The sequence below is a fragment of the Morone saxatilis genome, unplaced genomic scaffold (assembly GCF_004916995.1).
Source record: "Morone saxatilis isolate NCDOM2014 unplaced genomic scaffold, NCSU_SB_2.0 Contig21, whole genome shotgun sequence".
In the NCBI taxonomy this organism is placed as follows: domain Eukaryota; kingdom Metazoa; phylum Chordata; class Actinopteri; family Moronidae; genus Morone; species Morone saxatilis.
Window position 1 is genome coordinate 21,539,901 of NW_023339774.1, and position 11,602 is coordinate 21,551,502.

Below are 11,602 nucleotides of genomic sequence, written 5' to 3' on the forward strand. Positions count from 1 at the left end.
CAGGCTTTGATACACACAAACAGTACTCGTTAGTAGATGCATTCAGTTTTGGTCTGTTTACAATAAGAAAAATATAACAGACATAATCTCAGTTTTTGTTGAGAGATCTCTACAGTTTTGCAACATTTCCATTTAATCTCATCTCTTTCTCTTACGATCAACCTGTTGTGTTGTGTTTTTACAGCCATTTGCCGAAGATCTACCAGTCGTTCCTGATGTCGGCCACTCTCACTGAGGACGTTCAGGCCTTAAAGGAGCTGCTGCTGCACAACCCTGTAAGGTCATTTCCACAGTCATGGTCTTTTCCTGAGTGTCGGTAAGCTGTGTTTCCACCACAGGAACCAGGGTCTAAATGAGGTTCCAGGGATGTTATTTTATTATTTATTGTCCAGAAGTATAGGAACTGTCCTCACAGCATACAACGGATGGAGCTGAACATCATTGTTGAGTCCCACGCCTCCTGAAAAACCTGGAAAGTTAGAGAGTAGTTTTCCAGTCATGGAACACCTGGAAATTAATTAAAATCTCCAAACATCCTGGAAATAATTTATGTTCTCCTGGAAAATTTCAGTTCAGTTGTCTTTTTATCGTGCGTACTTTGTCTGAAACTCGACTCTGTAGGATTATCTACACTGACACTCCAAATGTGGTTTACCAGATGCAGAGTGGGACAGAAGAACGCTGTCTTTTTTCCATTTCTTTGCAAGCTTTCTTTCTCTTCTGTCCTGCATTGTTAAGAAAAACTCCTGGAAAATGTCCAGAACCCTGATAGTTGTGTGTAACAGCTTTTTAATAAGTCACCTAATCATTGCAAGTCTTCAGACTGCGGTGGAAATGCAGACAACGGGCTGAAGGAAGCTTTTAGTTCCTGAGATTAAAAGTTCTTGAGGTGGGAACGCGGCTGTAGTCTCTGCTTTAGAGGAAACGGCTGTTTGACCCTGATCATAATAAAAGCCGCAGTAAAGATGTTGTACAGGAGGTGTTGTTGGTTCTGGTTTCGTCCCCTTACCTGGATCCGTGTTCCTGCAGGTGATCCTGAAGCTTCAGGGCTCTCAGCTCCCAGACAGCAGCCAGCTGCAGCAGTACAGCATCAAGTGCGAGGAGGAGGACAAGTTCCTGCTCATCTACACGCTGCTGAGGCTGCGGCTGGTCCAGGGCAAGACGCTGGTGTTTGTGGGAGCCGTGGACAGAAGCTACAGGCTCAAACTGTTTCTGGAGCAGTTTGGTATTCCTGCCTGCGTGCTCAACTCGGAGCTGCCCGTCCACTCCAGGTACGTCTGACAGCTGATACTGAAGGACTGAAGGTTCTAAATACAGAATTTACTGCTACTAGATTTCGCACTATAGCTCCAGCAATAAACCGGTGCCACATTCCCCTCTTCTTGTGCTCATTTTGATCTTTCTCTCCACTCGCTGTAGGTGTCACATCATCACTCAGTTTAACCAGGGATTCTACGACTACATCATCGCCACAGATGAGCAGAGTTTGGCCGACCCCACTGCTGCTGCACAGACACCTGCGGGCAAAGGGAAGAAGAAGAAGACCTCAGAGAAAGGAGGAAAGTGAGTCAACTCAGATCTCACAAACACACACACACACACACACACACACGCAATTAAGTTCTGCCATAATGACTTGACAGACTTTAATTACAATTTTAAATCATGGCGTCGCCATGCAAAGTCATTACAGTTAAAAAACATCATACTCACAATATACATACATCTTCATACATAAATTACAGCAACAACACCTCTGATTTTACGTTCTACGGGTTCTGACTGCATGATGAGCTGCTGAATGCACACAGATTGTAGAAGAGAAACCTTCAGAGCACATTAAAGTTCCACCGAGTCGCTGATCCTCACAGTCTGGACGATGCAAGGTGAACAAACAGCCAAACCTTCCTGTGGGGACATATTAACGGTCATTTCTGATGTTTTTAAAGGACTAAGGACAAAGAGTACGGAGTCTCCAGAGGAGTGGACTTCCAAAACGTTGCCAATGTCATCAACTTTGATTTCCCCACAACCGTAGAGTCGTACATTCATCGAGTTGGAAGGTAAGTGGTGCTTCAGTCCGATCCCTGAGTGCTGCTTCAGGCTCTGTTTGTGCATTAACTATTCATTTACCTCTGAGAATCAAACCCTGACATTGTCTTTTATTTTGTAGAACGGCGAGGGCGGACAACCCAGGCACCGCTCTGTCCTTCATCGCTCACACTGAGCTCGCTTTGCTGTCAGAGGTGGAGGAGGCTCTCGCTGGAGGTAACATTTAACATCTTTCTCTATAAAATCAGAGGTTTTAATGTCTGATGTTCTCCTCTTTTATGGTTTAATTATGGTTAAATTTAACAAAATGACAGCTCTAAACTGTCCAATCCATCCATTCATAGACACAACTGGTATTACATTTCATCATAGTCTTGATGATGATGTAATATTAGTATTATATGTAATGATGCCACTAGAAAACAAGTTTGTCCTAGTGTAAGTAGATGATTGTATTTACAATGAACTTTACTGTCTTTGTATTTCTGAGCAGTGTGTTTTTACTGCAGGTTTAAGTGGAGCAGAGGAAAAAAGATGCAGACAGTTGAATGGATAGTTTGCATTGTTTACAGTGGGATTGTATGAGGTCCATAGTCCGTGTATTACCTACAGTAGACGGTGGTCAGCACACCACCAGTTTTGAGAAGCAGACAGGAGTACCGGCACAGAAGCTAAACAATGCACTGCTGTAGACGGTGGCAGCAATAAAATGTATTTTAGCCACCCAAAAAATCAGATTTAGATCGCAGTAACCACGATGATGCGCTATGAAAAGTCAACTGCAGGGGATGGGAAGCCACAGCCGCTACCACACGTCATGTTCAGTGTTCGTTTTTAAGACGTGGGAAGTGTCCCAGAGCGGCGAGACTGAAGAGACTCAACCATTCACAGCCCAGGATTACAATACCCCACATGAGAAAAAATGAGCTCTGAAAAAACTCCCGACTGTGCTGTTAAAGTCGCATTTAGTTGACATATTTGTTTGTTTTTTAGACCACGCTGATTCAGTTCTGAAGCCGTACCAGTTTAAGATGGATGAGATTGAAGGCTTCAGGTACCGGTGCAGGGTGAGTATCCTCATCATCCGGTCGTTATGCTATACTAGCAATGCTAAGTGCTGTAAACATTTGGATGATGAATCTGTTTTTGTGTGTCGGTAGGACGCCATGCGGTCAGTGACCAAGCAGGCAGTGAGGGAGGCCAGACTGAAGGAGATCAAACAGGAGTTGCTCAACTCAGAGAAACTCAAGGTGAGTGGCGGTCCCTCGTCCTCGGAGACGTAACGGAGGCGGTGGAAGTGCGGACATTTTGTGATCGGATGTTTTTTCTTTTAGACGTATTTTGAGGATAACCCCAGAGATCTGCAGCTGCTCAGACACGACAAAGACCTCCATCCTGCTGTCGTCAAACCCCACCTGAAGAACGTACCCGAGTACCTCGGTAAGACACACAGGATTACTTTACATAGACTTCATTCATTTCCAGGAGATTAACCTTCACCACTGACCCAAAGGTCGGACCAGATCTTCCCCAGTTAGCTGGTTTTGGTCTTTAGTCTAAAATATGTCTTCGAAGCCTAAGTCATCATTTCCTTCGACTCCCTACAGTTCCAGAGACACTGAGGAGCGCGGTGACTCTGTCAGGCAGGAGGAGGAGGAAGAGGAGGGAGAAACCAAAACCAGAAGGAGTCGTCAAGAGCGGTTTTAAGGTGAGACTGACAGACTGACATATGGGGAACTGTTGTTCACTGTCCAATGAAAACATATTAGGGCTTTCTGATGTGTAGTGTTATGAGTTTGCAGGTCTTGTATTGTAGGTTTTATATTTTGATGATATTAACTGTCAATTTTCATCATCAATTGATCTTTTGTGTAAACATTCACTGGTTCCACCTTCTGAAATGTAAAAAATGTCTAGTTTTAAATCCAAAAATCCTCAGATATTCAGTTTGTCATATGAGATGGATTCAGGCAAAACCATGAGCTGTGGGAACTATTTTATCACTTTTTGACTCATCAATTATTAGATTACAAGGTAGATTTATTTATCGTTTTACAACACAGGGTTGGATAACGAGATTAAGTTATATATAAAGTTATCTTTACGCTACACACAAAAGGTTATATACAAAGATATATATGAAATATATAGTATAAATAAATGTAGATAGAATAAATATAAACTAGTTTACATGATTGAGTGCTGAGGATCAATTAAGGAGTCTCTCGGTTTGAGGAAAACTTAATCTGCAATGGAAATAATCCTAAATTGCAGCCGTATATCTGTCAGTGGTCTAAACTTTAGTCTACTTTGTATGAGTCTCGACTTTCTCACTTGCAGAAGAACATCCAGGGGAAGAACCCACTCAAGAGTTTCCGGTACACCGGAGGGAGGAACAGAAAAGGCAAGGCGGGTCAGTCATAGCTGCAGCTGCCGTACACATGAATGTGTTTCCGTCCTGGATGTTACGACTGTGCAGAGACTTTGACCAGGAGGACGGTTCGCTCTGCGGTGCTGGCCCAGGTGAGACCAATATAAACAGTTTGGACTCTGGATCGAACGGGCTGTTGAAGCTATATGGACCACGGACAAAACGGACTATGAATACGGATTTAAACTTTGAAACAAGAAGAAACGGTGAGAATCATCAGATTGAAGTTGGATTTTGTCAAATCCAAACAGGCTGAGATTTATTAGAGGAATACAGAATCCATATTATCTCATTTCTAATGTTTCTGTTCTCGAAAGTGTTTATTAAAATAAAATAATTTCTTCTCAAACACAGAGTATTTGTATTGTAGTTCTAGTGTGGGTCGTATTTACAATGCTGATGTTTAGGTTTAATCTTTACTATGTTCACTTCCTGGAGATGGGACAAAAAGTCAAATAAATTCTTTCCAAAGATTCTGTCATTTTAGGTTGTTCTCATCACGCGGATGTTTGTTCATCTGATATCCATGTTGTGATATTTCACTAAAAACCACAAATATCACAGGGATTGATTGAATTTGTTAATTGTTGCAACTTCACTTTAAACAAATAATACACAGACTGAAGAAATTTAGAAAATAACTTCACTTTAATCAAATGCATTCAGCAGTACATTGAATCAGTTTAACTGAGGCCAGCAATCACACTGTAAAGCCATTAAAGAAACGTAGAGATATGCATACATTTCTAATGGAGAAGTACCTAATCATATCCTGTTTGTATTGTGGCGTACTTTATATTGTTTTACTGAACATAGAGCCAATTAAACCTGTGCTGTATAGTCTCTGCTCAGCAGAAGCTTTCTATTCCAGATCAATTCTCTATGAAGAATTTTCCAACACATATTTATCTTATGATCGTTCCCTTAAGATGACTTTGTGAGAACTAAACATTGAACAACCTATGTATTGTGCATTTGTAAAGCTGTGCTGTTGCAGCAAACTGAAGTGGTTAGTAAGGTCTTTGTATAACATAGATGTGGGGAACGTAGTAATCAATCGATGGTGTACTCAAAAGGATAGTCTTGTGTGGCCACGGGGTCAAAGATGACGCTATCGAACGGGTTCTCAGTCGACCAGTTGTCCACAGGGAACCAGGAGTCGTACCAGGAGGTGGTGGTCTCTGTTACGGGTAATGTTGTGGGGGCTCTCGTCGTCGTCGTCGTTGTGGTGGTGGTGGTGGTGGTTGTTGTGGTAGTAGAAGTGGTACGAAGACCGGCTCGTAACCTCTGCTGCCGTATCCGGCGCAGACGCATGATCCTGAGCCGCCTGAGCCTCTCTGCGTTCTGAGAGTTGGCGTGACTCTCCGTGGTGCTGGTGACCTCCACTGCGCTGGCGGCGGTCGTTTTCACCACTTTGGGGACAAGTCGAATGGGCCTCTTGCCGCTGAGAGCCATGATCTGCTTGATGCGGTCCCAGTTGGATTTGGCCAAGGTGAAGCTGCATGGAGTGGCTCCAGCGTCGTAGCCCACCATGCACAGTCTGGTCTGAGGGGTGTAGCCGTCGGCTTTGGCGGTCACCTTGTACTCTCCGGGATTCAACAGCCGCCAGTAATCACCACCGACAGCTGAAATGAGTAACAGGGGGAAAAAATGCGTGACTTACCATTATCCAACAATTTTTATAAACTATCTTCTTACTTTCACTCGGGAAAGACAGGCTTGTTTACTATAAGTTTTAATGCATTTGGGAGTGGAATTAGCCATTTATCATTACTAGCATTGTTGCTCGCCTTCACAACATCAAGACTGGTGCAGTTAAAGTTTCAGCTTTGCAAGAAAACGGCCAGTAAAAAATGTGTGCCTGATATGTATAATCTAAGATAACGACAGAGCTGGTAAAACTGTATTTGTCGTACGTACCGGTTTTGACATCGTGCCGTATTCCCTCCACAGATATGGTGGCATTAGGCAGCACATTCCCCTCCATGTCTCTCACTACACCCTTTATCCCTCGATGTACCTGAACAGGAAACAGCAGGCCAGAGAGTACAGCATCTTTCATATTATTCTGATGGCTGTTTTTGTAGAAAAATGAAACAACCCTGACTTCCACCAGAGGGTCATAAAGAGTCATAAATGTACAAACCCTACACAAGGTGGCTGTCAGTGATTCTCTGTCTAAAAGCCTTCAAACTAGAGTTGTAAACAAGCCTTTACAACTCTAGAAAGTTCTCACTGTGGCAACAATCGTGAAGTAAAAATAACCCCTATAAGAATGTAATCTACCAGGAATGTGTGTTTGCACAACAAGTGCGCCTCGCTGGATGATGTCAGTTAATTCCACTATACTGTCAGTCCTGTTCTTACCTGCTCAATAAAGGACAGCAGAGCCTCGCGGTTGTTCTCCCACTCCAGAGCCAGTTCACTTTCATGAGGAAACTTGTCACAGCCCAAGAAGATTGACAGCTCAAAGCAGTTGGTGTGCAGGTAGCTGAAGTCATTCATACCTGTAGAAGAGGATGACAGGTTCAGTTCACACCCCATGTATAGTTTCTATTTTAGTATCCACTCCTGCCAACACCCTCATACAATGGAGTCAATGCTTCAATATGTTACATTACAAACTGTTACTAGCAACACGTCTTTCCAAAAAATGGATAGCACTGTCAGCATGTTTCATTAGGAACTACTTTATATTGAGAGTAACTAGAACTCTGTTTCTGTTGAGTTTTCATTTGAATTGAATTTCAAGTCTTGCAGTACCACAAATGTAACTCCTGTGACTTTCATTTAATTTAATTGGCAGCGTAGATCTGAAAACCTTAATAAATCCGAAGCTACCTGCGTGGTTACACACAACTTGGAGTTGATGGTTGAAGGTTTGATTGCCAACCAGGCAAAGCAGGTAACCCCTAAAAGCCCAAGAAACACTCGTCAGTTGCACCACTAAAGTACAATGTCCATTTACTATTTCTTTAGCCACGGTTCTACCATAGGAACCTTTGGAGGAACTGGTCCCTTTTAAATTAAGTGCTGGAGACATTATTTTACCCTCCTAATAGTCCCTGCTTTAGTACAGGAACTTTGGGACTTTCAGCACCGAACATTTCTGATTGGTAGAGTACTCACAGCTTTTTAAATCTGCAGCCACAAACCATTTTTTTTGTTCATTGTGCTTCGACACATGGGTACTCTGGGTGGAAACACAGCTTCTGTGCCAGCAACACTTACTGCCCACCACTGGCTTCCAGCTGGCTCTGTTGGTGATTCCCTGTGCAGCTGTGATATCATCACCATGGCAGGAGCCTCGGTAGGTCTCCGTCATGGTCAGATGGCTGTGGGCGAAGGACATCGCCAACCATCGGAACATGGCGTCGTCGGGCGTCTCCCTCAGAGCTCCCTCGTTCTGCCGCTGAATGCGAGCCCATGTCTCCTCGTTCATGTCAGCATTATTCCTCCAACGTCGGCTATCGGTTAACTTTAACAACATGAAGGTATTAAAGGCTTATTATGTGGGTGTACACTTGAAATTGTTCTGTACGTTTATTGGGTTTGTCTTTGTAAAATAGCCTTACAGAAACTGGTGGACGCTGCATGTCAAAAGGGTATGCCACCAGTTTTTCTCCTCCTTGCAAATTGGCTCCCAGCACAAATGGATTGCGCTCCATCCAGGAAATGATGGCTTTGGTCTCAGTCGCGAGCTACGTGATCAAGAAGCAGAGAAATATTTGAATGTCAATACATTCGGTAGGAATTAAAAGTGTTAAATGTGCCCTTGGAGGCGTACAACAAACTCACTGAGCCATTGAGGGAGTTTTCTGGGAGGGGGATGTGATGGTTGGGCACGACACGAGGGACCCAGCCTCTGTCCTCGGCTCCCCACAAGATGCTGTTGAGATCTGGGAAATTCTGGAAGATGTCGTAACCTTCTTCGGTCCAGTGGCCCAGTGCCCAGTTCCCCATCTCTGAGCCCTGGACGACAAGATGGACCACGTTAGGTCTCAAAACATTTTAAAGGTGTTACATACATACATCATGAAAATAATAGTTGAAAAAGTGGCCCTTAAACTGCCTTATGAGGCTACGAGTTATTCTGACCCAGAGGCTCATTTCTACACCAATGTTTTGTTGTTATGGTGTAATTTATCTTCCATCGTACCATCTCATATGCTAGCTCGTAAGCGTCGGGGTTGAGTGAAGGCACCAGGTGTATTCTCACTCCGTCCACCAGGCGGCGCACTCTGGGGTTTTCGTCATTGTACTCCTTGCACAGAAACTGCATCAGCAGGAGGAGAAGCTCTCGACCCAGCGCCTCGTTACCATGGAGACCAGCTGTGTACCGAAACTCAGGTTCACCTGAGTGACGGCGGAACAAAAGGAAAAAAGAAATGTGTTTAATCTCTAAATAAAATATTCATCTTATTATATATCATAATCTACTTCTTTCTTATTTTTATATTCTCAGTGTTTTGTTGATTATTTAGGTTGTTGGGCCTGTTGATATGTTCTGGTTGTGTGTTTATTGTCAGCTGTCTGTCTCTCGTACCTGTCTCATGCTCTCCGGGGTTGTCAGAGATCTCCATGGCGTACATCTTCAGGCCCTGAGAGCTTTTACCGATGTTGTAGATCCTGGTGATGTTGGGACACTCTTCGTTTATCACCTTCATCATCTGGAAGTCAGAGACCAGGAGAAACTAATCTGTGATATTTACAGTTAATAATATTAAAGTTAATAATATTCCACAATGCTTTATTTTGTATTAATCCGGGTTAAAAACAGACCTGTCTCATCTCCTTGTAGTTGTGGTGTCTGAAGTCCAGGTCATCTGACGGGTTGACCTCATTCTCACTGCGGTAGCTGCCTGAAATAATTAATGCATCGTAGTTACAGGACACAGCGCTCAGCAGCTATTCAGTCTTATGTAATAAAGTAACAGTGAGGTTATGAAGTTCATGTTGTGAAATAGACTCTTATATTTCACCATAGTTGGGTGAAACCATTCTAACTTCAAGTTTGGCAAAAGTTATGTTTTTTCTCCCAGTGGAAGCTGACATACAACTCAAAGGAATGAGAAAGCTTGGTGACTCATGAGGTCATGAAACCCTTCAGAAACCTTTAAAGGGAAAGTTAACCCAAAAATACATGTCTTTCCTCTTATCTGTAGTGCTATTTCTTATCCATCTAGAGTTTGATGTGAGTTTTGGAGCCTTCTCTCCAATATAAGATGGAACTCGGCGTAGTGGTGCCACAAAGTTTCGCCTAAAACTCAACAGGATTGGGTTATTCTGTAATGATAATCCACAGATGCTATTTAGTTACCATGACCAACCATGTCACGGCTATAAAGAGCAGATAAAGTGATGCTGAGGGCAGCCAGTTGCAGATGCACTTGGCAGGTATGTGCTGCTGTCGGCCGAGGAGAAACCGATCACGTCCAGAGTACAGTGAGATATACTTTTTGTACCAGGCTTCGGCCGTTATCTCCAAAACTCAGAAACTCACACCAAAACAATCTAGATGGATAAGTAACGCTACAGGTAAAGAGATTATGGTGTGAACTGTGAAGTTTCCATGTTGGAGATGTGACATTCAGAATGATGTTCTCTGTGGTACTGACTGGGAAGTTGACAGGCCAAGATCTCAGCTCTCAGACACAAGCTGCCGTTCCAGCTTTGAGGCAGGATGCGGATGTAGCGCGCCACCACGGGCGTAGAAAACTGGCTCATCACCGGTGTGTCCCGATCCACGTTCCCATAGAACAACTGCAGAGAGAGAGAATCTCAGAGCTGTAATCATTCAGTGTCTTCCTGTTAAACATTGGTTGTTATTGGTATTGTTTAAGTCCCACCTACCCATTCAGCGTAGCCGTCATGCAGTGTAGTCCAGTCTCGACTGTCGTTACTGAAGGCCACGAAGTAGGAGGACACAAAATCCTCACTAGGAAGAAAATGAGATTAAATCAGTTATTATTTGTATGAAATCCAGGTCCTGAGATAAGTTTTATTCTGACTTGGCACTATACAAATTAAATGTAATTGAATCACAGCAACATGCAGTTTAAGCGGGACTCACTGCTGCTCTGAGTTTCTTCCCTGAGTGATGACCCCTGTGAACTCCACCTCTCGGCGGGCATCGACCTCAAACCAGTGGTTCCTCTCTTCTGCCTCTGCACACCATCCACCGCCGTACAGGTCGTCCTCATTATCGGAGCCCTGCAGGCGACCACGGCTTTAATTCATCTCCACAGACAATCCCCACTTCCCCAACAATCCCAACAGTGTCCGTCTGTACCTGCATGTTGAGTCGTCCCCTCTGAGCCGCGAAGCCGTGGTGAGACTGAGAGGAAGCCAGCAGCTGGTCGTCTTCCACCCGGTGGGACTCTAAACCCAGAGGAGGACACTCTGCGAGCAAATACAGACACACAAACAGCATCTGCTTGACAAATGTTCCACACAGACGTTTAATTCAAAACACTCATCGGCTTCATTCTGTAGCCGTTAACGAGTGTCTCCTTTTTAATAAAGACAGACAGCGGTTCCCAAGCTTTTTCCTCAAGTGACCCATTTTCTATCATTTAGTAAACTGACTCAGTGACATATTTTATGAATATTTCATTATTTATATTCAAAACTGTACAATGAACCCAAACAGTGACGTTTTTTTGAAGCAGATTATTTCTTGTTTAGGGAACTTTTTATACAATTCTCTGTCTGTATTGTGAATTTTTAAATAGTTTTAACAATCATATAGACTTAACAGGCTTCTTTTTTGACATTTTTCTATTTCTTGACAATTTACTGAAAATAAAACCCTGCTGAAGTAAGAGCAAAATGTACTCAAAGTATGAAAGTAAAAGTACTCATAGTGCAGTCAGTGTTCACTTTTATATCTGATGTTTTAACATGTTTTTAACATTAATATTACTGCTGTAGATGTTTAAGGTTGAGCTCATTTGAACTACTTTATATACTGTTGGTAGTATAAGATATGTATGATCATCTAAACAGCCTGTTTCAGCTTTGTGATGATGCATTTTCCAGCCAATCCAAGAGGTTGAAAAACACACGAAAGGCTCTATCTACAGTCAGTGTTTCGTTTGTCCCTTCTGGGCTACTGTA

At 43.2% G+C, this 11,602-nt stretch overlaps 2 protein-coding genes across 2 annotated transcripts in view; one reads left to right on the forward strand and one right to left on the reverse strand.

Annotated features, from left to right (window-relative positions):
- ddx56 (DEAD (Asp-Glu-Ala-Asp) box helicase 56) overlaps positions 1-4,838 on the forward strand; it is a gene marked incomplete at its 5' end in the record, with an annotated part of 6,132 nt that extends 1,294 nt beyond the window's left edge. The window contains 10 exon segments of the mRNA XM_035667648.1: positions 185-275; positions 1,030-1,271; positions 1,420-1,563; positions 1,950-2,063; positions 2,174-2,268; positions 3,046-3,119; positions 3,213-3,302; positions 3,387-3,492; positions 3,660-3,760; positions 4,393-4,838. Coding sequence (XP_035523541.1) covers positions 185-275; positions 1,030-1,271; positions 1,420-1,563; positions 1,950-2,063; positions 2,174-2,268; positions 3,046-3,119; positions 3,213-3,302; positions 3,387-3,492; positions 3,660-3,760; positions 4,393-4,476 — 1,141 coding nt within the window.
- Positions 4,839-5,112: 274 nt separating this feature from the next.
- The window catches only part of aebp1 (AE binding protein 1), a 16,976-nt gene continuing 10,486 nt past the window's right edge, over positions 5,113-11,602 (reverse strand). The window contains exons 9-21 of the mRNA XM_035667647.1: positions 10,776-10,885; positions 10,557-10,696; positions 10,337-10,421; positions 10,102-10,246; positions 9,266-9,345; positions 9,030-9,153; positions 8,643-8,839; positions 8,282-8,455; positions 8,059-8,184; positions 7,715-7,961; positions 6,851-6,990; positions 6,404-6,503; positions 5,113-6,108 (exon numbers count right to left, since the gene is read on the reverse strand). Of these exons, the coding sequence (XP_035523540.1) occupies positions 5,537-6,108; positions 6,404-6,503; positions 6,851-6,990; positions 7,715-7,961; positions 8,059-8,184; positions 8,282-8,455; positions 8,643-8,839; positions 9,030-9,153; positions 9,266-9,345; positions 10,102-10,246; positions 10,337-10,421; positions 10,557-10,696; positions 10,776-10,885 (2,240 nt within the window). The 3' untranslated portion in view covers positions 5,113-5,536. The remainder of the gene's footprint in view (positions 6,109-6,403; positions 6,504-6,850; positions 6,991-7,714; positions 7,962-8,058; positions 8,185-8,281; positions 8,456-8,642; positions 8,840-9,029; positions 9,154-9,265; positions 9,346-10,101; positions 10,247-10,336; positions 10,422-10,556; positions 10,697-10,775; positions 10,886-11,602) is intronic.